The following is a 27814-nucleotide window of genomic DNA, read 5'->3' on the forward strand; positions in this document are numbered from 1 at the left end:
ATTGCCTCCTTTAGTTTTCATGCCTTCAGTTTGTGGTTTGAACATATGGAAGGAGGTGTAGCCCAGTATGGCTGGGATGCTCTCCACAGCCTTGAACCAGGTCTCTGTGACTGCACAAATGTTTGCGTTTTCCAAGGTGAAGACTACTTCCCGTGAATGCAGTTTTATGTTAAGACTCCTAGCATTTAGCAGCATAACCTTGAGGTTGTTTTAAATGGAGTTTTTATGTCAGGAATTTTGTCCTTGAGACACTGCCTAAAAAGGCACTATGGGGGTGGAAAGAGCCTTAGCCAGTAGCAGAAATCCCAGGTGACAGACAAAGACCATCTCTGGCAAAGCATCAAGGTCTGCTGATCATGTCATCCCAGGCTGGCAGATACTGGATCCCCTTAGAAAGACACCAGGAACTAAGCTAATTATTGAAGTCAGTCATTTTCTGTTTGTATTGAGGCATCATCCTAGGTGAAGGTAAAATGCTAGTAAAGGCTAGTGACATACCTGCCTGAGACACATAGTCTGAGAGCTCAGTCATGTCTCTTTTCATATACTCCAGGAGGTATGTCTTGTCCCAAGTCGTTCACACCAGTATGGACTATGACATAGTTATAACAGTACCTGTTGCTGAGAGACTTGAGTGCATGTGTGATATGGTGGATCCTGGTGCCTGTCAGACAGCTGACCATGACCTTTTCCTTATCCAGCCTGGTGAGAGGGACCTTCCTTTAGGAAGTGCAATAAATGGGGAGATGCATGACCATCACTTGAAGTTGCTTTCACCATACCACAGTATTGCACTAGAGGTTTCTGAGTGCTGGACAGTGACAGTATAAGATAGTAATTAGGTACATCAGTAAACCACAGAGTAAGGCCAGAAAGACAAACCTGTAAATAATGCAGATAGTTTATTATGAGGCTTCTACACACTATTCTGGCTTTTTTCTGTATTGTATTTTAGACGTCTAAGATAATTTCTGAATATAAAGGCTATTAAGAAAGTCAGCTGCTGTCTGCTGAAGTTATCATTTGTCATTGTGTGTCTCATTGATGAAAAGAAGGCTTATGTGTGTTTGAACCTTTCCTCATTTACTTAACGAACAGAGAATGCCTGCTTCTTCTGTGGGGTGCCCTCAGCGTATATGTAATACATTTTACAAGACATATTGTCGTTCATGTGGGGATTTTACCTGGCTACCAGGCAAGTGAAAAGCACTGATTCTTTTTACTTTGACAGTCCTCTTACATGACATCAGTTATTTATCAGGCAACTTTATTATGTTAAAACTACTTAAATAAAAATTATAGCTGAAGAGTTGTAAGGTTATTTAGTGGTTTAGCAGTCCACACAGGGAAATTTTATATGCTTGAGTAGTTGGTAGAGAGAAGCTTGACATGACTGAAAATGACTTCTAACCAGTTGCAACAATTGCAGACCAAGGTGAATTAAATTTTACCACCACTGCCCATCGCTCTGCACGGATCTTACTTACATTGCTCTTTGCAATATTAGTATTTTGTGTATTACTTTGCAAAGGCTTGTGAGAGAAGCAAGTGTGTAAAACAAATTATAAAAATGTGGAGTTGCAGTCTAAAGTAAAATATACAGTTAGATGAACAGATATTGTGTTCTGGCCTTTGTGCAAGTTCACTAAGGGTTTTAAGCTGTAGCAGGCAAGCTGTGAAATGATATCTCAGCCTGCCCTTTCTGTATGCACTTCATGAGGGTCAGCAGTCTGAAAGGGGATACTGGTTTTTTTTTTTTTTTTTTTTTTTTTTTTTTAGCTTCAGGACTCTCCTTGATCACGCTCCTTGAAATAGAGTAACGCACATCTTCACATATATGTACACAGACCAACGGAGAAGTGAACTGACTTTCATATTTTTTGTTTTCTTTTCATTTCATTTCAGAAAAGGACATGGCTAGTATGGCACATAAAACTCACGAAGCCCAGCAAATGGGCATTGGGAAAGCTATTGCTGTGTTGACTTCAGGAGGGGACGCTCAGGGTAAGAAGACATTTTCTAAATTGTTGAAGCCTGACTGTGAACGTTTCTCAGCAGCAGCATGTAAAAACAGCCATTGTTATTTTTATGGTAAAATATATTAAATATGATCTTGGGTTTCCTATGGTACACATTGTTTTTTTTCACCTTTGGTTTAGTGAAGTAGATCACTGCTTAAGTAACTCAATTAGTAAAATCTTTGTTTCTGTAGACTGACTAATGATGCAGTGTCACAGTTGTGGAGACTAGAACCTTCTGGCTTCCAGCTGAATGGCAGTCCATAAATGTACAGTCATCGCATCAAGCCCAAGTTAATTTCTTCTGCATATTTGTTATGTTGCTCTGGAGTTACTACAGTATGCTGTGCATTTTTAAAGGAATTGAATTCCTTTAATCTTCCAGGGGACTCAAACTTAGTGACATGAAGATGTATGTTTCTGGTATTGTTTTTGTTTTAGCCTCATCTTATTGAAAAATCTTGTTGTTGATTTTGCCTTATATACTGAGTTCAGGAATGATTTTTACATTTCATAATACATTTACAGGGTACTTATGTATTATCGCAACCAGATTTCAGACTCAGTACCTGACACTGTAATTGTACCAGGCAATATCAGTACATGTATGTGTCTTAAGTAAAATCCATTTCAAATGAGTTGAATAAATAATTTTAGGGAAACTGATTTGATATCGTGTTGATCACACCGTCATACACATTGGGCATGGTTTGATGTTGTTAGGAGACATTTCTCACCTGGTTTCTTAAAGCATTGCACAGCAAGCCAAAAATGGCATGGGAAAAATGCCTCAAAGTGGACACCGGTTTTTAAAGCCTGCCATTATAAAACTTGCAGGGTGCACTTACATGTTTGCAGTGACATAATGTCATAATGGATATGAAATGGCCACCTTAAAACATTTGTCATTCGTATGGCATTGGTGATTGATGGCCTCAATACTTTGTCTCAGAAATGCAGCTTTTATGTGTGACACAGAAACAATACACTAGGAAAGACAGACTTCAAGCACAGTCATACACGCTTGAAAGGCATGCTGAGGCTGACACATTTCACCAGCAATTTTAGGAACTGCTGAGCCAGTTCTCTGTAGAGAAATGTACAACTCTGTGTAACTGATGTCTTGCACTTACAAAGTTGTTCTTTCAAAGACGTACCAGTGATGAATGAGTACAACTCATTCAGCTGTCACGACCCTCATGGTTCCATCTTTGTTGGCCTGACTACCCTTAATAGAAACACAAAAACTTCCTATGGTTATCGTCCAGAAAGGTAGAAAGATGTAGTAAGGACTGCTATATTGTCCTCATTACAAACTCTGACTAAATTTATTGGGCTGGGTACGGCTTGAAAAACAGCAGATGTCCTTCAAGAATGCAACTGCAGTCATAACATATGGGTTGTCCTGCCTCAGGCAGCCCTCGGTCGCATTTCTCTCCAACGTCAGAGCAGCAGGAGTACATAAGCATCAGCCGACGCCATCTTCTTCAGTCTTTCTTGCCGCGTGGTGCCCGAAGCAGAAGCAGTTCGCAAGTGCCGGTCGGTCAGCTCCTGTTTTCTTCGATCCGTAGTCATCAAAAAAGCTAAATACCCCGTTGGGGACTTTTTCTTGCCTCAGCCGATGTCAGAAATTACTGAAAAAGTTAATAATTGTTTGTCTTGTGGTAAACAAATACCTCATAAGGATTTCCATTCTTACTGCCTTCCTTGCCTTGGCCCAGACCACGACGTCTCGGCCTGTGCCGCCTGTGCTCGCTTCAATAAGCGCACTCTCAGGTGCCGGGCGGAGTTCGCTGAAGACTTTTTTGGCGAAAAATTCGATTACAAGATGCCGTCGGAATTACCGACATCGCAGAAACGTAAAGACCGGGACTGCCATCCTCGGCCCGCATCTTCCACCGACACCATGCCAAAACCTACCGCGAGTGCCCCGGTTCCCTCAGAGGCGGTTATTTCACCGCTCTGAACTGAAGACACCGCATTACCGATACCTCCGATACCGAAGACCACACCGACGCCAGTTATTGATTTTCCTCCGGATACTGTAACCGAGGAAATGCCCGAGACCATTGCTGTGGATAAGGTCACTCCTGCACGTGGAGCTGCTAGGCCTCCCATGTCCATGTCTATCAAGGCCTACACACGTGCTAAGGCAGCCAGCAAGACTAAGCACCTTACTGCTAAAGCCTTACCTCAGCCTACTCCTGAGACACAAATCATGAGTATGGCAGCAGACTTAATCTCCATGATCAGAGGTACCCAGGCCCAACCTGAGAGAGGATCCCAGCCTCCTCCTGATAAGAGGCCCAGGGTTGAACCCACTGACCCTCTCCCTTCAGATGAAGATTCTGAGGCCTCTAGCCACTCCGATAGCCAGGAAGAGCCTTTCCAGACTTACGAGGACTCAGATGCAGAGGACTCCATCCCCTCGGCCTCCCCTCCTGAGGATATTTCCTTTGGGGAAGTTCTGCATTCCATGAGGGAACATTTTAAGTGGAAAGGCCAGGAATTTTCTGATTCCAGAAAGCGCCTTCGTATCTTCCTTAAAAAGCCCCAGCACAGGCCCTTAGCTATACCTCCTGTGCTTGATGTTTTGGATGATTTATACTCTGACTCCAGTGTTACCCCTGATACTCTCCCTCCTGCTCCTGCCAAGCCAGACAGATACTATAGAGTTCCTGAAACACATTCTCATATCTTTAGGGCCCATGCTGTTGATTTAGAATCTATTTCACAGGGGTCGAAAGGGGTTTCAGCTACCACCTCCAAAAATCCTTTGCCTTCCAACAGGGAAGCTAGGTCATTAGAGATGGGGAAGAAGGTTTACACCTCCACTACTTTATCTATGAGAGCTCTCAATTGTCTCTTTCATATGTTTCAATATCAGGATTTCCTGTTAGATGATTTACAGAAAACTTTGGCCTCTCCTGATCCTTTAGATAGGAAGTCTTTGCAGGAGGCTGTACACAACTCTCAGCAAGTTAGCAATCACTTCCTTCAGTGTGGATATGATCCATTGGAAGCTTCATGTAGGGCAGCTATGACAGGGGCGGTCATTCGTAGATATGCATGGTTAAAAGAACAACCTCTACCAGATCATGTTAAGGCAAAACTTCTTGATGCACCCTTGGAAAAGAACAAGCTTTTTGGTGCTAATGCTAAAGATGTATTAAAGACCATTGAGGAAAAAGCCAAGTCAGTTCAGACAGTCAAAGATTTCCTCCAGGTTCAGCCACCCAGATTCAGCAGGAATTGGCCTTCAAAAAACTGGTCCTTTCCTAATACTGAAAGATTTCAAAGGGGCAAAAGCAGGCGTGGCCGAGGAAGAGGACAATACAGAGGTTCCTACAGGGGACGACAATGGCAACCAGCAAATCAAAGAAGTGACACAGGGGCTTCTCCTGCCCCACAGGGACAATCCCAATGACTTTCCTCTACTTCCGCTTACCAAAGAGCAAACAGAAGCTCCCTTGGGTGGAAAATTATCTCTGTTTTCAGACAATTGGCACAGATTGACAAAGGATAAATGGATTTTGGACATTATAGACCAAGGCTACAGGTTCCACTTTCATACCTTACCAAGGAAACAAGGCATGCCAAACCAACTGCAAAACCAGAGGGCAGAGGCTTTCAAGCAAATTTCTCTGCTTGCTCAGATCAATGCAATAGAAAAAGTTCCACAACAAGAACAAGGCCAGGGGTTTTACTCAAGACTGTTCCTTGTTCCAAGAAAAGAAACACAATGGAGACCAATACTGGATTTGTCCGCATTAAACACATTTCTCATAGTACCAAAGTTCAAAATGCTGACCTTACAGCAACTCCTTCCCATGCTGGGCAAGGGGTCTTGGCTGATTACTCTGGACCTCACGGAGGCATACCTGCATGTCCCTATCAGACACAGCTGCAGAAGATACCTCAGATTTCTTGCAGGGCCAGAGCATTATCAATTCTCAGCATTGCCATCTGGCTTATCTACTGCACCCAGAGTGTTCACAAAATGCCTGGCTTCAGTAATTGCTCATTGCAGGCTCCAGGGGATCCAAATTTACCCATACCTGGACGACTGCCTCATGCAAGCGGACAACAAACTGATTTTGACAAAAAACTTGGATTATGTCATTCAATTGCTACAAGCTCTGGGATACACAGTCAACTTCCAAAAGTCAAGACTGCAGCCATCCCAGCAAATTACTTTCTTAGGAGCCAATCTAGACACAACCTCTCAAATGGCTTACCTGACAGAAGACAAGCAAAAGAAGTTAACTCATTATTTCAAAGGTTTGGCAAAGCTCACCCAGATGACTGCAAGGAGATTCCTACAGGCCCTGGGTTATATGGCATCATGCATTCTCCTGGTTCCATTAGCAAGACTACACATGAGAAAGCTTCAATGGTACCTAAAATGTTTATGGTCTCAACACAGCAACAACCTAGAGACAACCATACCGCTTATTCCATGCCTACAAAAGGAATTCCTATGGTGGGCCTCGGTAAGCCAGGCAAACACAGGTATGTCATTCAAAAAACCACAAATAACACAAACAATGACCACAGACACCTCAGACCTTGGATGGGGGGCGCACATGGAGGGCAGATGTATTCAAGGACAATGGTCTCCAAAGGAAACACATCTGCATATCAACCAAAAAGAAATGCTGGCAGTCATGCATGCCATGGAGGCCTTTCGACAACAACTTCAGCAAGGCCACCTGCTAATACGGACAGACAACACCACTGTCATGTGGTACATAAACAAGCAGGGGGGCACCCATTCTTACCCCCTTTGCAGACTGACAATGAATCTTTGGGAAAAATCACTGAGCTTAAACATACAGTTGCAATCCCAGTTTGTTCCAGGCAAAGACAATGTGCTGGTGGACAGCCTAAGCAGGAATTTCCTAGACCCCCACGAGTGGAGGTTACATCCAGAAATCTTCATAAGGCTCACCTCAACATGGGACAGGCCAGAAGTAGACCTATTTGCCTCCCACCCCAATCATCAGCTACAAAAGTTCTGTTCAAGGACATATCATCCACAAGCATGGAAAACAGATGCTCTCTCGATCAACTGGAACTTCCTAAAGATTTATGCATTCCCACCTCTGCCACTGATGACCACAGTACTACTAAAGATCAACGCAGAGAAGCCAAAAGGGATCTTAATAGCTGCAGACTGGCCAAGACAACACTGATATCCACTACTACGGAGCATATGCCACAACAAAAAATGGGCCCTTCCCCAATGGCCCCACCTTTTGACTCAAAACAACTTCAAGACAGTACATCCCAACATTCAGACGCTCCAGCTAACAGCTTGGGAGATTCCATGAATAACCTCAATCTATCTCTCTCCAAGGAAGTTCAGCGGATATTAACAGAAGCCCGCAGACCATCCACCAGAAATGTTTATTCAGCAAAATGGAAGAGATTCAGCATTTGGAATACCAGCAAGGGTCATGATGCATCATTATTGAACATCCCACTCATCCTGGAATACTTGGCAGATATGCTACAGAATGGACTCTCATATTCTTCTATAAAAATACATGCTTCAGCTATTTCAGCTAGATACAACACTGATCCACCTGTGTTCTCACATCCTTTGTTAAGGCAATTTCTTAGAGGAATCAAGAATATCAAGCCACCAAGAAAGGCCCCAGTACCAGCTTGGGACCTCAACTTTGTCCTAGAAAAACTGACTCTACCCCCCTTTGAGCCAGCAGCTTCTGTGGACTTACAATTCCTCTCATGGAAGACAGCTTTCCTGTTGGCAATTACCTCAGCAAGAAGGGTTTTGGAATTACAGGCCCTAATGGCAATACCACCATTCATTACCTTTCATAGAGACAGGGTCTCCTTACGAACCAACCCTAGCTTTCTACCAAAAGTGGTATCTAGGGTTTCTTTGAATCAAGCAATTCACCTGCCAACTTTCTTTCCCAATCCTGAGAACAAAGGGGAAAGACTGTTGCATACCTTGGACATTCACAGACAACTTTGCTGCTACCTGGACAGAACCAAGGCCAATAGGAAGTCTGATCAGCTTTTTGTAGCTTACTCCCCTGGAGTACAAGGAAAAGCAATTTCCAAACAGACTATCTCAAAATGGATTGGACATTGCATCAGATTATGTTATTCCTTCCATGGAAAGAGTGTACCAGCCAATATCAGACCACACTCTACCAGAGCTACAGCCACCTCTACAGCATTCTTAAGAGGGGTGCCTACAAAAGACATTCTAGAAGCTGCTACATGGAGCTCTGTGCATACATTCTCCAAACACTACAACCTTCCTTTATATTCTAGATCCAGAGCAGGCTTTGCTTCGGCAGTCCTGCAGGGATTGATAGCTACACCATCCTTTTCTTAGTGCTTTCCACCTCCCCCAGCTAAGCTATGGTATTCAACCCATATGTTATGACTGCAGTTGCATTCTTGAAGGACATAGTACAGTTTTGTACCTACCATAAATGTAGATGTCTGATAGATATGCAACTGCAGTCGGGTTTTCCCTCCCTCCTTCCCCTCTATTCCTTGGGTCCACTACTCTCCCTGTTATCCTAGCTGGGAATATCTGTTATGGTGTATCTGTTTATTGCTTATTTATTTGTCTGGAAACCTGTTTTGTCTTCCAAATTGATTACAGCCTTCCTTGGAGGGCACCTGGCATCTGGGGCAAGAAACACTGAAGAAGATGGTGTCGGCTGATGCTTATGTACTCCTGTCGCTCTGACGTCGGAGAGAAATGCGACATCAGCTGATGTCGGACCCAGACTTTGGAATCCGGCCGACCGAGGGCTGCCTGAGGCAGGACAACCCATATGTTATGACTGCAGTTGCATATCTATCGGACATCTACATTTATGGTAGGTACAAAACTGTACTTTTCTCCTGGTCAGAATCTGGTTGCAAAAATAAGTAAGTAAGTACCATTTGCACAATCCCCAAGCTATAAGTGTCCATGTAGGTAATGCCTGGTGTAGGTCTATACAGAATAAAATGCTTGTGTGCTTAATTTATTTTATTGCATTATTTCCAAACCAGGTAAGAGGGCCGGCCTTTTTCCAGCCATGACCTGGGACACAAGGCAAGAGTAATACACAGACTATGCACATGTGTACATATACAGACATACACGCAGTGAGAATTTTGTTGTAGCCAAATAGCCAGCATGTTTTTGGAAGGTTGGTATGTAGAGACAATACACATAGACATGGGACAAACATGCAGATTCCACACAGTCATAGCTAAAGCCCAGACCCTGGACCTGTGACACAGAGATGTTACCACTGAGCTGTTGTGGTTCCCCATGACCTGCTCTGACATGCTTATATGTAATATTCACTGAATAGTATGATGTATGTGCATTTCCTAATGTCATAGTAGTTCACTTTATGCACACTTTGGAGTAGCTAATTCAACCAATTTATTTTGGGGTAGTTGGAAGAGGGATAGATTCCTGTCGCAGAGACTTCCCATACTCTGGAACAGACTACCTATCTATGTCAAACAGAGCTCCTCATTAGCACTCTTCAAGAAAAATCTTGATGATTGGATGGGAAATAGGAAATTCATCCCAGGGATCACTTCTGTGGCTCTGCTCAACAGGGGCACAGGAAAATAAATTTCTTGGGTGGCGAAAGCCAGGGTACATTTTTTGGCTAGGCTTATATAGGCCCTAGGGCCAATAGCCTAGTACCTACCTATAAACCTATGAACCTATGAAGACATCAGGCTACCAGGAGAAAGCTCACAGAAAGTAAATTTGTGAGTCATCAAGATGGTCATATATGTTTGCTATATTCTACAACAATTTAATATGATGTTGTGGCTTTATGCTGTTATACTAGTGCTAACCAGGAACTTTAAAATAACAGAGGAGGGAACTATTGTGTAGATTAATACTGAGGGATTCTTCTTTGCACTAATATATTTGTTTTTGATATATTCATTTTGATTTGGTTTGCAATGCTTCTGATATCTTAGTGCCTTAGAGTAACACAGATGTCCATGCTGAGGAGCATTATTTGTATCATGGTATTGTTCTGTACTATGTGATGTGTACTGTCCTTCCTGCATATAATTTATGCTAGATTTGTGTTTTCTGTGCAGACACTGGCATAGCTTTACAACGTGCCATTATGTACTGTGCTATGCAGTGTTGTGATGCTAATGATACTGCATACTCTGAGTATTATTATGGTATGGTACTGTGTACTGCTGCTGTGTATGTTTATGACACTACATACCACTGAGTAGCATTGTGGTATGGTGTTGTGTACTGCTGTGTATATTTACGACAATACATACCACTGAGTAGTGCTGTGGTATGATGCTGTATATGTTTGTGGTACTACATACCATTGAGTAGTCTTGTATCATGATGTATACTGCTGTATATGTTTATGACACTACATATTACTGTGTAGTGTTGTGGTATGGTGTTGTGTACTGCTGTGTATGTTTATGACACTACATACCACTGTTTAGTCTTGTAGTATGGTGTTGTGTACTGTTATGTATGTTTATGACACTACATACTCTAAGTAGTGTTGTGGTATGGTGTTGTGTACTGCTGTGTATGTTTATGACACTACATACCGCTGTTTAGTCTTGTAGTATGGTGTTGTGTACTGTTATGTATGTTTATGACACTACATACTCTAAGTAGTGTTGTGGTATGGTGTTGTGTACTGTTATGTATGTTTATGACACTACATACTCTAAGTAGTGTTGTGGTATGGTGTTGTGTACTGCTGTGTATGTTTATGACAATATATACCATTTAGTAATGTGTTGGTATGGTGCTGTGTACTACTGCTGTGTATATTTACGACAATACATACCACTGAGTAGTGCTGTGGTATGATGCTGTATATGTTTGTGGTACTACATACCATTGAGTAGTCTTGTATCATGATGTATACTGCTGTATATGTTTATGACACTACATATTACTGTGTAGTGTTGTGGTATGGTGTTGTGTACTGCTGTGTATGTTTATGACACTACATACCACTGTTTAGTCTTGTAGTATGGTGTTGTGTACTGTTATGTATGTTTATGACACTACATACTCTAAGTAGTGTTGTGGTATGGTGCTATGTGCTGCTGTGCATGCTGCAGTCCTGATCTTGACATATGTTGCATCCTCGTAGAAGCACTACCTTGGATACAAGTGTTTGTCAGTAAAGGATATGTACACCTAGATGTGAGGATTTCTTTTTTCATTCGTTTTGGTTGTATCCCTCTCTTGTGACCATTAGTCCCCTGTCCCATATTTGTCTATTCATTTTTCCTTACATCAAACACTGTAGAACACTGAGAGTTGGGGATGAGAGTTAGGGATTGTTGCCACCATCTCTCAAAAGTTGGGAATTTTTTTATTATGTTTTTTATACTTCTCTCAACTGGACAAGAAGGCATGGTGAAATGCTTACTGTGATAGACGCAGTATAAGTGAATGATTCTGCATGGACACAGTTTCCATCTAGAATACACAAACACTTCTTCATGCTATCATGCTTCCTGAGTTCTTGTTGTAAAATTCCACCAATAACATTCACATACATTCACATACCAAAATGGCTTAGTCCATGTCATTGATAGATGGAGCCTTGACTGGGCCACAGATGATCTGGGTTCATTCAAAAGCCCAAACACTGATAGAGCCATCTGCTCACTTCCATCTCTTTCCAGATGGCTCCATCAGTGTTTGGGCCTTTGAATAAACCCAGGTCATCTGTGGCCTGGTCAAGGATCCATCTATCAATCATATGGACTAAGCCACTTTGGTATGTGAATGTTGCACAGACATTACTATGTAGCTACAGTGATTATGGCCTTTCCTGTATGCCAGTACTTGTACTGAACATTTAAAGCTGTATTTAATAGATGAGGCTATGTGCAGGGAGATGATTGTTCAGTGCACAGATCTGTGTCAGTGAGGTATGTTATGCTCCCTAAAGTTCTGTATACATATACATAACAATCTTTGTTGTTGTGACTTACCTATATGTGAGGTAGAGCACTGATCAACATGAACCTTTTTTCATACTCAGATTGGGAGCATTGTCTGGTTAAGTGACTTGTTCAAAGTCACACTGTAGGCAAACAGAGACTAAGGGAGTCAAACCTTGGAATACAGGAATCAGTTTATTAATAGCTCATATCATTAATCATCTGTGCTGACAAACAATAACAATTATTCAGTTTTGCCTGCAATGACATGTTAGTTAATATACAACTAGAATATACTTTACTTTTGATAGTGAGAGTGTGGTAGAGCAGGCAGAACATTCCACTTCATGCTGTGGTACCACTGGGCTGACAAGGGATGGTGCAAGGACATCAACTGCCTAACAGCCTTCACTTGCTGTGTCCACATCACAAATCCAGATCTTTGATGGAATAGACCACACTGTAAACAGCCTGAAGAATGTATTCACACATGAATTGGCAGCATCAGAACATAACACCTCTCTTCATTACTTTGTGTGATTTTGAGAGACCCTCTAGGACTTCCGAAGTACAGTGACTTTTTTTTACAGCATATGCTGTGACAACTGCTGGGACTGTATGTAGAAAGACACAGAGAATCATAGGGGACAAAGGCCTGCTTCATTCTCATACTTTGGCAGCAATAGCACCATTAGAGCACTTCTCTCCTTTGTCAGTATGGCATGCATCTGCATACTTTTTTCTGTTTCTGTCACCCTCTCATGTGTGTCTGGGCTCATCGCACTTGCCTTCTTGACTCATTGCTGTGTGTTTGCCCTGTTTTCCGGCTGTGTATGTTGTTCTGCTGCATTACTATAGGGTGTATGTGAAGAGCAAGTGTCTGTTACTTTTGTCATGTGTTTTGCCTTTGTATGTGCTGTCTTCTGCATCTGTAAGCACATTAAAATGTTGCCTTCAGAAAGTTATGACAGTCATTTCCACACATATTTGTGCAATTTGTATTTGGTGCATGCAGGTTGGAGCTGTTACATGACTAGTTTTGTGTTAATTACTGCTGCATCTCATGTCATTATTGGCCTATGTTGGCAGACTCTTGTGTACAACCTGGCAGTTATCATAGATGATTAAGCCTCTGAGATGTTAACAAGCTATTTCCTGAAGTCAAGGGTGCAGGCTATGACTCCTACATCTATTTGCCTGCTAGTCACTTGATCAGACACTGGTTCCAGTCCCCACTTGAAAAAAGATATTTGTGTCCAGTAGGCTTACCTGGTCAATAAATGTTTAAAAAAATAATACTATACCATGAAACTATGAAACTATGAAACTATGTAGTTATGTGTCAATATGTATGCTTTGCTTTAATGTGCGTGTGGTCCTATGCTGTAATAGGACATGCAGTATTACTTACATATTGTTTTACTAATTTGTGCTGCATGCTTCATTAATGGCCTGTTAATGTTTGCTGCTGTTCTTACCCAGAGGATAAGACTTGATATGATACTGTATTCCATTGCCTGTAAAAATTCCAGTTTTCTTATTTTGATCATCACCTAGTGCTTATACCTTCTGCTATTTTTTCAACCTTAATTAGAAAGTCACAATAAACATGATACAAACATTTTACATAACAACACATTGCAAAAACACTATTATTGTATATCAAATCTATCAAATATAAATAGCATATTCATGTTGCATTGTGCATTCATTTGACATTCCATCCACGACCAGGTTTAAATTCTAGCCATCACTTTCGTTCATCAACAATTTTGTTTATTTATTACAGAGCACATTGGTCTACCTCTAATGGATATAATTTTTATTTACAACATAAGTGCACCTACTCTGTTTCTTTTTCCTGCTTATTTTACTATAGCCATACTGAATCGTTTGAACTATATACAAATAACTATTTACAAAGAGTTCCATATAGACTAGTGTAATTCTTCATCATCCTTGCTCCCTGAAAGTCTTAGCTTATCTTTATCCCTACTGATTCACCTCTCTAATTATCTCATATTTCCTTTTCCCTTTTATGAGAGGATCAGCCTGGACCATTTATTTACTAATAAATTATAGCTTCTCTTATGATTGTTATAGCTTACTAACATCAAATTGTTATCTTTAATTTCTTCATAATTGCTTTCAGTTCCTCTATTTTTGGAATCTCTCTGTTTTTTATTTTCCTGATAAAATTTTCTTTTCTACTCTCATAACTAACAAGACTAGTGCTTTAACATATTTTGACCCATATGTATGTATCCAGTTCAAAAGCATGACATCTGCCAGAATATTCTTAAGTGTCTTCTGGATTTTCTCTCTCTCTCTCTCTCTATATATATATATATATATATTGCTTCAACCTTTCACATCCCCAAAATATGTGCTCTTTTTGTCCCCCTTTCTCCTTTGTCACATTTGCAACATTTCCTGTCAATGGACAGAAACATCTCTGCAGCCTAGAAAGGGGTATAAAAATATTTATGTAAACATTTCCATCCAAATATTCTAAATTTCCTGGCTGTTGTAAATCTAGGGACTATTCATATTTCTGTCCTTTGTTCATCTGTATAGTTTTGATGTAATCAGTTAATCCATTCCTGTTTCAACTGCACATCTCTCTTGCTTTTTACTTTTCTTCAGCAGGCGTATGCCCTTGATTTTAATTTTACTCTTTTCTGTAGTTCTTACATTGGTTCTAGAATATATTGTTCCACTTCCGGATTCATCTTCCTAGTGTTTCTTTGTCTTGTCCTTACTCCCTTTTCAATGATTAGACCCTTGTAAAGAAGTTGTTCTCTTGGTGTCAGGTTAAAGATCTGACTAACTTCACCCCAGTTTTTTTTTATTAGTTATCTCGTCCCAGTATCTTGGATCTCTATTGCTTTTCCATTTTCACCACAAACTTGCCACACTTTTCTCCCCCTTTTCTATACAATTTTATTTCACACACTTTTGGGAATATTTGCTTTTTCCTCTTTTTCATTTGTCTCTTGTATAATATTTGGATTAAAATTTTCTTAATGTAATCCTACTACCCTGTGTCCTCTCTTTCCATTAATTCTCAGAATTTTACTGAAACATCTCCATAGATCATTTTTCCTTAGCCACAATCATTGTTTTCAATTTTGCTTTATAAGAATTGCTCTGCAATAAATATATAAACCTTAATCATGTGACCTGACAATACTCTCTCAGGCTGGTTGTTACAGACCACCTGTTTCTACAGGAAGCTGTAAACATTCTCATTTTACTCTAGATCAACTTTCTTCTGAAATGAGCTCTTTAAGTTCCTTATCAATAATATGCCAGTTGTCTTCCTTGGAGTAAACACATGCTTGTCTAACATACAAAGCCAAAGTAACCATATACATTTTGATAGCATTGCCTGAATCTTGCTTTCTATATCCATAAACATCAGTTGCCACTGCCTTATTTTAGCCAGTATTTTCTACTTTGTTTCTTCTCACATTTCTCATGCTGCTTAGTTAGGGTTGCCACCTTTTCAAATGGCCGAAGTAGGACAATTGTGGTACAAACATCAGATTTTGCAGGCCAAAACATTCCCATGGCCAGTACAAAGGACAGAACCTCTCTTTTTTCCCTAAATAAAAGCTTATTCTTGTAGCATTTTAGTTGCTTATTCTGTTTCTTATAACATTTAGGTGTTTCAGATACAGAATAACTGTTTTATGCAACTATTACATAAAATATAGGAAATAATTTTGCCCTAAAATCTCAGGACTTTGCCGTTTTTACAATTTTTTGGCAGGACACAACTGCCCAAAGAGGGACTGTCCCTCACAAAGTGGGACAGGTAGTAACGCTATGCTTAGTGCATATTCCCTTTAGCAATCCCTAGACATTTCATTCTACAGGGTCCCCATAAACAGGGAAATCTTTATACCATATTGGACGTGGCTACATTGTTTACTATTATTGTTGTTGTTTTGGATACATGTATTTAGCATTCAGCCAACTGTTGCAGTTACCCCTTTCTGATGAATTTTTAAACATTTTATACAGAGGGTCATTGTGCCATTCATAGCCCCACAGTTGTCATTTTATTTCACAGAATCACATAACTATTACCTCAGTTTCTTATGCAGTAGTACACTGTGGCATCTTATGCTATGACATCACTTAGCAGTATACCTTCTTTCCACCTGCTGACTGACTTATTATGCACTGATGGATCTGAACATTAGGCTGCAGTGGACAGTACTTGCCTGTCGTATAGCTCTTGAAGTATGCAGTCTTGACCAGAATGAATATTTAAGCAATGTTTTCATGAATACCATATGCTGAACAACCTGTAGTCTGTGTCAGTCATTTGCAACCTCTTCAAGAAGCTGTTATTAATGCATTAAAAATCAAGGGAACAAATGATAACAATATATTATAGTCTGACATATATCAATTAGACTTCAGTTTGGTACGTATTTATAAAGCATGCATGCATCTCCTATGATATATTGAGATATAATGGTTCATGAGCTAATCTCTCAGTCACAACAGATCATGAACAAAACTCAACATAAAGATACCAAAGCACCTTGAAAACAATGTTCTTGCTGGGGGCAAGCCCCCTGTATCTCCATTTGGGAAGGTATACCCTCACTGCCTCTTACTTATAATTACTATCACAGAACAGTGTGTGCAGGAGGGGGTCCTGCAAACTGCATAGCGGCTTCTCACTCACAAAGTTGCCTAACTACACAAAAATAACTGGCAAAAGCTGTGGGCAATTTTGAGGAATTGTAGCATCAAGGAAGTTCAACTGGGAGGTTAGAACCTAAACAAAGTTCCCTTCATGACTTGCAGGGAGGCCTATATATGCTTTATCAAATCCAAAGTGCTGGATCATATACTTTCAAGCATAACTATTAATGTTCCAAAAAAAATGCATTACAGACTTTAAATAGTTTCTTAATGGCTGCAGCACTCAAACTGTAGGAAGAAATGGTCTTTTTTTATAGTATATTTGCAAATGTTATTACCCTGATTTAATATGTCTGACTGTGTTATTTTCACTAGTCTTGAACTAATTTAAATTAAGTGATTTATTTTTTCTGTATTTGTAACATGATTACCTGATGTTACTGCACACTTTATGCTTGTAATAATTTTTGAGTGTAAATACTTCAGAGAGTAAGCTTCACATAATGCTGTCTGTATTGCTTCACTGCAACATTTGGGTTGGATCATAGCTGTAAATTATCCTCTGACACAATAAATTAATAATGTGCATACATGTGTGTGTATGTGTGTGTGAGTGTCTGTATTTAAAAATACAGTTTTGAAAACATAGTAAACTCTTTCATCCTAAAAATGATTTTGGACTTCATCAGACATGACTGAATACACTAATACACTTACCCTGAATAAATACCTTTCATTAAAATAAATGATCAAATTGCACCAATTGCTTTCAACATTTGGGCAATGTAATAAACCACACATCACCTTAAGACTGGCAACAAAAACACTGTTAACAAAGAAACTTGAAATGTAAACAAATAATAAAATTAACAAATGTACGTCTTGGTCAGTAAGATAATGTTAAAACTTGAGGTATCGTCATTGCTTGTCTACCGTATACTTGATTACATAAAACTGCCTCTCTTTTTATTTGAACCACCTGTATTTGAATTCATATTTAATACTTGTGTGTTCATTAAGGCATGGACTATCAACTGCTAACTGATGTTGCCAAAATAATTTATGTCAGTTTAGTAGCAAATGAGTTTAGCCTCCTTCATTTCATAATTTTACTTTTTCCAAGACAAAAGTATTCTTTATAGTAGTTTCCTTGTGGACTTTTGTCGGAAAAACAGGACTATCTACAGTGTAGCTTCACATGTTACAAACACTAAAAAAAGAATCTGTAGGCTCCCCTTGTTTTGTTTAATACAATATTAACTTCTGGAACTTGTCTTCTTCACATCCCTGTCAAGTAAAGTCTTTACTTTAGCACCCCTCCATTACTGAAAAAGAAAGGAAATCGAAGTACCCAAAATGTTTTCATCTGCACTTCGACTTCTCCAGTTATTTCTACTAATTGTTCGATACTCCTCCTGTAAGACTTTTTAGCGATCTACTTACAGTATTGTAACGCACAACCATGACTTTTTTTAACTGTACCTGCTGTTCACACTTCTATTATAACTTTTCTTATGTTTTCTTTATGCTGCTATTTCTGTATCTGTCTCAGTTTTATGAAATAGTTTTTTCTCCTTGAATTTGTGCATTTGCTGCATCCCACAGTGGTTGCATTTGCTTCTTCCTCCTATTTCTGTATAACTTCTAACTTAACACTAGCTTATACTTTCTGCTATAATATCTTTCACATATCATGTACATACCTATACATGCATACCTGTTGCACCTGAATTACAGCTGTCATGTTAGCATCACTCTGTAAAGGCTGGAAATGCATATTTTGCATATCATGCCTAATTTTCTATTTTTACTTGTTCTATTATTTATTTCTATTTTGGTCTTAGTTTTATTTTTTTTTCTTTGCTTATTTTATTATCCCAGTTTACTTCTGAAAATGGACTTTGCCCAGTACAGTTAAGCCAGTTAACAAAATGTAATATTATTATATGTGTATATGGGTGCCATTGATATGGTCGAGTTTTCAAGTAATTAAATTATTTGTTGTGTGGATGAAGTGAATGAAAGTGCATAAAAAGTTCATATGTGCGTACGATGGCATGCGGAAGGTATTGAATACAAAGTGATTGCATACTGTAGGTGATGGTATAAGGTAAGTATGTGGTGATGGGTATGTAGGAATAGTAGTACAGTATCTGGTAGGTGCAAGTGTGAATGTGTATGTGTGTGCTCATGTATGGTGAGGTATGGGAACTGGTTTTGGTGAGGTAGCTGTGTTGTTTTGTAAGGGTATTTGCCCTTTATCTCATGGTTGTGAGACTGTGGAGTAAGTATATATAAGCTGGGGAAGTGCAGGAATCTTGCTCCCTACATAAAACACTGTGTGTGTGTGTGTGTGTGTGTGTGTGTGTGTGTGTGTGTGTGTGTGTGTGTGTGTGTGTGTGTGTGTGTGTGTCTGTGTGAAAGTGTCTCGGTGAGTGCCTACAGTGTTCTGGGTTACTGAGCATGTAAGTATCCTGGTGAGTTCAGTGTGAAATATAATGTTTTGCGTTATGTGTGTGTTGTGTCATTTGACAGTGCGCATGTTTCAGTAGTTTGCAGTCTGTTCATATGTAATTGAGTCTTTGTCTAAAGAATGTGCTGTGGTCAGTTAGTGTTTTATGGTTGAATGTCTTGAGATGAGTGGTTAGATATTTCAGTATATAAGCACATGTATATATATATATATATATATATATATATATATATATATATATATATATATATATATATATATATATATACATACACACACACACACACACACACACACACACACACAAACTCATATCTCTCTCACTCTTTATATATATATATATATATATATATATATATATATATATATATATATATAAATACACATATAGATAGAGATACTATGCACACATCCGCACAAACACAGACACACACACGTGCGCACTCACATATACAGACACACACACACACACACACACACACACACACACACACACACACACACACACACACACACACACACTCACACACACACACGTGCAAACTCATATCTCTCTCTTGTTCCTGCTCTCTCACTCTCTCTCTTTATATATATACACCATGCACACATAGACACAAACACAGACACACACGCGTGTGCGCACCCACACTATATATCATAATCATCACCCCCTTTTTCCCACTTTCTACATGGGGTCGGGGTGTCATGTCAACTGCTGCTCTCTCTCTCTATTCAATGCAACTCTCATTTCTTTGACTGTCATGTCTGATTATCACAGGTTTTATCTCACACAGTCTATCCACCTCTTTGTTGGATGGCCTCATTTTCTGTTTCCTTCTTCCTCTCTGTCCCAAAACTTCTTCACTAAATTATTTTCTGCTTTTCTGCACATGTGCTGAAACCCCCGCAATCTGTTCTCTTTTATTTTTTCTGTAATTGGAGCTACTTTGGCCTTCACTATTATGCCCTCATTTCTTCGTTTCTCCCACAGTGTGCATCCTACCACCCACCTCAGGCATTTCATCTCCATCACCTCTAGTGTCCTTAAGTGCCCTGCCTTTACTGCCCAGGTTTCTGTACCATACAGTAGTACTGGTCACACCACTGTTTTGTACACTTGACTTTTCAGCTTCTTTGGCATTCATCTGTCATACACTGTCCCTAGCACTCTGTGCCAGTTGGCTGCAGCCCTTCTGATACTAACTTTGACCTCCTCATTCAGAGTTCTCTTCTTCTCAACCACCCCTCCCAGATACTTGAAGCTGTTTACCTGTTCCACTACTTTCCCTTCTTTCTCAATTCTCAGCTTCTTCTGATTTTCCCCATTTGCTGACATTACAGCTGTCTTATCTGTACTTAGTTTCATCCCATGTGCCATCAGTTTTGCATTCCACTCCCTCAGTCTGCCTGTAATGCCGCATTATCTGCATACTGCGAATTTGTTGGTCTTTTCCCTTTGATCTGTTTACTAATGTAGTCCATCACCATTATGAATAGTAGTGGGCTCAGAGCTGAACACTGATGCACACCCACTCCCACTGGGAATCCCTCTGTTAGACTGAGGACTGTTCATAGATGAATCATTTAGTCCTTTTACATAGCTTGCACTAACTCTACCGATAGTCAACTCCTCCCTGGCTAGATCTGACCACAAACTAATCACCTTGGAAATCCACATCCCTCCCATCTGCCCCATAAAGGTAACCACCATGAAAAACTTCTCCAAAGCTAACTTTAGGCCATAAACAAACTCTACAACAGAAGGAAGAAACTGATGTGGAATAAGGTGAAGTCCCAAGACTGGAAAAACTCCCTTATCAGCCTCAACAAAAGGCTGAGATCCCTCATCAAATCCTGTAAAGCTAGCTATGAAAACAGAATTGCAGCAGATAGTAAAGACAACCACAAGGCCCTCTATAGCTATGTAAATAATCTCCATGTCAATACCCAGATTTCCTCTGAGCTTCTGCACATTAGTACTTCCTATACTGAGCCATTAGAAATTGCCAATATACTAGCAGACAGATTTAGTGCTAACTTTACCCCCCCCAAAAAAAACAATCACAATACCAGTAGATTGCCAGGCACCCAGTATTACTGCTGCATAGGTTAAAACAGCACTATCCAAGGCCACCTGTATGCCCTGTTCAATCACAGCATCACCTCAGGCTTTGTCCCTACCGAATGGCGCACTGCAACAATCATCCCTCTCTGCAAAGGAGGAGTGACTACAGACCCCGGGAATTATCTCCCCATTAGCATAATGAGTCTGATATGTAAAGCTATTGAATGCATCATCATGGACCTAATAAACAAGGATATAGGGAATCTCCAAACTCTGGATCCTACACAATTTGGTTTTCCGATGGGTAGATCATGCCTGCTCAACTTGGTTGACTTCTTTGAGTCAGTCACCAGAGCTGTGGATGAAGGCAAGGTGGTTCATACAGCCTACCTTGATCTGGCCAAGGTCTTTGATACCATTCTCCACTCAGGAATAATAGAAAAACTCACTAAGCTAGGCATCAACTCCTATATCACTAGGTGGGTTGCAATCTGGCTCACAGATAGAACCCACAGTGTGAAAGTAGCTGACTCCAAGTCAGACTGCTGACCAGTCAAGAGTGGAGTCCCACAGGGTTTGGTCCTGGGTCCTCTTCTGTTTGGTATCTACTTCTCTGAAGTCCAGGCCAACATGAAGGGACTTTGGCTGACAAAGTACGCAGACAATTGCAAGCTGGGAGCTATTATTAACTCCCCAAGCGATGTTGACATCCTACAGAAAGGCCTCAATGAGACCAACGACTGGTGTCAGAATCATGGCCTTAAGCTCAATGCCAAAAAATGTGTCATCATCCCCCTTGGGAAAACCATGGTTCCCTTGAATTACCACAGTGATGGTAGTCCACTGAACACCGAAGGCGTTATAAGAGATCTGGGAACAGAGGTTGACAGCAACCTCTCTTTTGACCACCACGTTGCCACTGTGGTCAGAAAGTCCTTCTATGTGGCACATCTCATTACTAAGGGTTTTGCACCAAGGAAGAAAAAGGTCACTGTCTCCCTCTACTCTTCCCTCATTAGGCCAATAATTGAGTACAATACCCATTTGGCATGTACCTCACTAGACCCCTGCAACAACTGGAGAGGCTGCAAAAGTACCTCACAAAGAGGATCCTCGGCCTTAAATACTTGCCCTATATGGACAGACTCAAAAAACTCCAACTATTTTCTGTCTCATATTTCCTACTTAGAGGTGATCTCTGCTTGACTTACAAAGCCATGTCTGACCCAGCTCTGTTAGAAATGCTACATCTAAAGAAATCCCAATCCCTCTGCACCACACGCTCCAGAGACCTCAACCTCATTACCACAATCAACAGAACATGCTGGAAGGACAGGTCATAACCCAGAGACTGCCCATGCTACTGAATTGGCTTCCCATACATGTCAAGCAGAGCACCTCACTGGCCCTCTTCAAGAGAAATCTTGATGAGTGGATGGGAAATAGAAAATTCACCATGGGGATCACTCCAGTGGCTGTACTAGGAACTAAGGTCAGGTGGCATGATGCCAGGGTAATCCTATGGGCTAGGCTTGTAAAGGCTCCAGGGCCAATAGCCTAGTACACACCTATGAACCAATGTTTCTGTGACTTTGGATCACCACAGGCTGCCAAAATTAGCTTTCTTGGTGCCTTGTCATATACTTTCTCCAAGTCTAGGATTGTTCAGTTGGACTCCTTCCTCTGTTCCAGTTTTTTTTCAAGTATCTGTTTCACTGCAAACATTGGGTCAGTTGTGCTGCATCTCAATCTGAATCTGAACTGCTCATCACCCATCTTACTTTCTATGACTATGCATATTAGTTTATCATTCACCCTCTCCAGACCTTTCACACAGTCTGAAAGGAGTTTGATACCTCTGTGCTGTTACAGTTGTGGATGTCCCCTTTGTTCTTGTACACTGGCACTAGTTTGTTTATGCTCTAGTCATCTGGGATGCGCCATTCTCTCCATACTGCTATGAGTACCTTCAGGAGCCATTTTCCCCTATCTCACCCAACATCTTTATTATATCTGCTGTGATCTCATCTGAACCTGCTGCTTTCTCTAATTTCATTTTCCTTAGTGCTGTTCTTACTTCTTCTTTGGTGGGCTCCTCCTCTTCTCCCATCCTAAGCTGTATCTGGGGAAGTACAGCTTCTGTGGGGTTTTCTTCATTCAGAAGCTGCTGGAAGTACTCCTTCCATCTGCCTTTGACGTCCTGTGGGGACTGGTGAGCAGGTTGTTACCAGCAACCCTTATGAAGGGTGTCTGACTGTCTTCTTTATCTTTTTGTGTTTGCCTTCCTCCAGAAGGGCCTAAATGACACTGATGCATGGTGTTAAAGCCATGGTCTCAAGTGAAATGCAAAAAAATATGTAGTAATCCCCTTTGGAAAAAACAGAGTACCCACAAACTACAACATAGGAGGTAATCCCCTGAAATCTGAAGAAGAAATAAAGGATCTAGGGGCCCAAGTAGATAGTCAGCTTTCCTTTGATAACCATGTTGCCAAAGTGGTTAGAAAATCCTTCTGTGTGACCCATCTGATCACGAAAGGGTTTGCATCAAGATCTAAGGATGTAATGGTGCCCCTCTACTCTTCCCTCATCAGACCCATTATTGAGTACAATGCACCAATTGGAATGTACCTGGCTAGACATCTCCAGCAGCTGGAGAGACCACAAAGGTACCTAACCAAGAGGATTACTGGCCTCAAACAGTTGCCCTATGCAGCACGATTGAAAAAGCTAAGACTGTTCTCTGTTGCATACTGCTTTCTCAGAGGCAATTTCTGTCTAACGTACAGAGCCATGTCCAACCCAGAATTGTTGAACATGCGCCATCTTAGCAAAACCAAATCTACTCACTCTAGGGATATAAACCTCAACACAACGAGTAGAACACGCTGGAGGGATAGATTCCCTTCACAGAGACTTCCCTTACTATGGAACAGGGTCCCGATCTACATAAGACAGAGCCCCTCACTATCACTCTTCAAGAGGAACCTTGATGAGTGGATGGGTAACAGAAAGTTCACACCGGGGATCACACCAACAGCACTACTAGATAGGGGCCAAGGGTACTAGCTGCTAGTACAAGGGTCTAGGGAACTACTAAAGGGGCGGTAAATACCGCACAATGTGGCTGGGCTAATATATGCCTTCGGGCAGATAGCCCAGTACCAACCTATGAATCTATATATATATATATATATATATATATATATATATATATATATAATATACAAGCTCGAAGTTTCAAAACTTTGAACTGCAAAAGGTCAATACCATAAGATCAAAGTTTTGAAACTTCAAATGTTTTGAATGCTGTACAGCGCGGAATAGGAAATTTACCATTTTCCTCACTGTAATATGATCTCAGAGTTGGTATATTTATTTAACAGGAGATGTGGGGGAGTGGGGGTGCAGGGGGGCTTGTCCCCTGCAAAAACATAAAAAAAAAAAAACACTTTGTTTTTATTTTATTTATTTCAATTTTGAAGTTTCAAAACTTCAATCTTACGGTCTCAATCATTTGCAGTTCAAAGTTTTGAAACTTCAAGCTTGTGAAGTAGATCTATCTATATATATATATATATATATATATATATATATACGCGTGTGTGTGTGTGTGTGTCTGTATATACATATATGTACTTACACACATGCTCACAATATACACACACTCACACACACACACAAACACACACACACACACACATATATATATATAAATATATATATATATATATATATATATATATATATATATATATATATATATATATATATATATGGGTGAGTGACAGCTTATTGAATAGTGGTATACTGAAAGCCATAATAATGAATGCAATATCCTGAAATATCAAAATGTTGAAACCTTGCAATGTTGAACTCAAAATACATTCAAATGGCATATATGTATTACATATGTATATTGTACAGGACTCACCAAGTCAACAAACAATATCACTCCCTTGTTAAAACTTGGAAATGAGTGCTAATATGGTTCCTGCAAAAGGGGAGGGACAAATCCATTTCTGTTCACATGCAGGAGAGTAGAAATTTTGATTTCAACATTTTAACATTTTCACATTTCAGTATTGTACATTCAGTATTATGGATTTCAGATTGCTGCTTTTCAGTAAGTTAAAATGGACCCCCACACACGTGGGCACACGCACATACAGACACACAGCTAGACAGACAGACACACATACACACACACACACATATACTGTACTAGGATTCTGGTAGGTTACATGCCTAGAGTAAAATATCAGTTTGATCCAGAAATTAGTTAAAACAGAGATCTTAAAATGCTCTTGCTGCCTTTGAGAATACAGAAAGGTCAATGCTACTATTGGAATAGGGTAACAGTAAGTGATAGCAACATCTGTTGTCATTTCCTCATGCCAGCAGCTTGTGTCTGCAAAGTCAAGTCCTGGGATAACAGCTGAAGCCTGCTTCGTCACACCCTTCTGTTACTTAATAGCCTCAGTACAATCACATGTTAGAAACATACATCTGACCAGAACAATCCTTCCTTTTCCAAGTTAGATTTCATTATTTTCAGAAAGACTGTTTCCTGTATCGCTGTCCTGGAAATGGACATACTGTCTTAGTTTTTCTTCTTGAAAATAAATAAGATAAACAAAGTAAAATCAGAGTTGTGTTATTGATATGCCTTGATCTGTATAACATCTTAGTACTCTTGTAGAAGCCACTCAGTAGTCATCCAGGTGACATTGACAGTGTCAGAATGCCAGAACCACTATTATTTTTCCAGTTTCAAGCCCTAATACTCCATATGAGACCACAGACACATAAACAATAGATATATTTGCTATCAGTGGTTACACATAAGGTTGGTTTGTTTTGGTGAGCAATGTTATAGACGGACATTTTGGCATATTGGCAACACAGATTTGACAACGCACCTTTGGCTATGTATGTGTGAAGAGAAAATAAACTTTTGTTGCACATAGGAAATGGTGGTATGGGAATTGATACATTGTTATATTTATGCATATTTTATTTCCAATTCAAACAGAAGTAAACAGATTCCATTTTGCAGAGCCTAGAACACAGAAAACAAGTTGAACATCTTTACAGATACCTACGAATGTTTAAAAAGCTGATGCAGTGTCCTTTCCAAAGATACATGCTTATAAATGCAACAAAACAAAATTAATACATTCTTTTGGGGCATCTATAACTTTGTTTTATGAGTTTCCCTTCCCCAGTAATCTGTCTTGCATCTCATTCTGTTCATCTTCCTCTTGCATGAAGAATAATTACTTGCAGAATTTGAGTAAAGAACTAATTGGACTTTTTTTTCTCATGTACTATCACAATAAAATAGGTGAACCCTGATGCATACCCACCTCCTCCAGGAACTCCTGTGTGAATCTGACCCCCATTCTTGTGTCATTGGGTCCTTGTACATAGCCTGCACTAATCTAACCAATGCTTCTGAGACTTCAAACCATTGCAGGACTGCTGAAATCATCTTTCTTGGGACCTTGCCATATGCTTTTTCTGTCTAAGAATGCCCAGATGGATTCTTTCCTCATCTCCAGCTTCTTCTCAAGTACTTGTTTCACTGCAAACATTGGGTCACTTGTGCTGCATCCTGATCTGAATCTAAATCAGTCATTTCCTACTTAACTTTTTCTACTTATCATAGTCATTTATCAGTCATCCTTTCCATCACTTTCATATAGTGTGACACGAGGTTGATGCCACAGTACTGCCCACAATTGTGAATGTGCCCTTTGTTCTTGTACACTGGCACTAGAATGTTTATTCTCCTATCAGCTGGAATAAGCCTTTGTCTCCATACTGCTATGAGTACCCTTGAGCATTATTTCTCCCCAACTCACCCAACATCTTGATCGTTTCTGTCTTGACTTTGTCTGAGCCTGCTGTTTTGCTTGACATAATTTTTCATAGTATTGTTCATACGTTGTCTAGGGTGGGCTCCTCCTCTTCTCTCATTTTTGGCTGTTTATGGCACAGTACAACTTATGAGGGGGTTTCTTCATTCAGAAGCTCCTGGAAGTGCTCTTTGCATCCACCTTTGATGTCCTGTGAACAGGCGAGTAGATTGTTTCCAGCAGTTATTATAGATGTCTCACGAGTATCTTTTTTTTTTCTTTTTGTCTTTGCTGTGCAAATGATAGAATTTATTTGTGCCATCTGCTGAGTCACTTTTCAGAAGCAGTAAAAACCACGTTGACTTGCATGATTTGCATTGTGAAAGACTAGGTGCATTATAATGGAGATTTTCACACTCCAACACTACTGTGTGACCGTGAAATTAGTATATAAAAGTAAGGGGTGGAGGGGAGCTTGCCCCAGGCAGTGTTTTTTTCTTGTTTACTCTACTAGGCCCCCTGGAAGTAAATTCAGTATCTTCTTAAATCTACACGATACAACATTGCATGTGCCTCTTGACCTTATTGAGGTAGTCCTACACAAAATCTAAGTTACAAGTTCACTGGGAACTGATAACACCATGGGGAGTTTCCTATTTGCATTAAGACACAATAGGGCATCCAACTCTACAATACACTATAATTAATAAGTCTCTGTCCAAGAATGTTATCCTCAATCCATGGTACTAGGCACTAACGGTGCCAGTTCA

At 40.1% G+C, this 27814-nt stretch overlaps 1 protein-coding gene across 2 annotated transcripts in view; it reads left to right on the top strand.

Moving 5' to 3' along the window:
• The window catches only part of PFKM (phosphofructokinase, muscle), a 345974-nt gene that overhangs the window by 4790 nt on the left and 313370 nt on the right, over positions 1 to 27814 (top strand). The window contains exons 1-2 of one of the 2 annotated variants that reach the window (XM_044083481.1): positions 1798 to 1816; positions 1906 to 2004. In XM_044083481.1, the coding sequence (XP_043939416.1) occupies positions 1914 to 2004 (91 nt within the window). In that variant the 5' untranslated portion in view covers positions 1798 to 1816; positions 1906 to 1913. Of the gene's footprint in view, positions 1 to 1797; positions 1817 to 1905; positions 2005 to 27814 lie in introns of those variants that run through there. The other variant, XM_044083480.1, reaches the window with a different exon arrangement.

This window comes from Protopterus annectens, chromosome 9.part0, assembly GCF_019279795.1.
Source record: "Protopterus annectens isolate FY-2018-M chromosome 9.part0, PAN1.0, whole genome shotgun sequence".
Taxonomy (NCBI): domain Eukaryota; kingdom Metazoa; phylum Chordata; order Ceratodontiformes; family Protopteridae; genus Protopterus; species Protopterus annectens.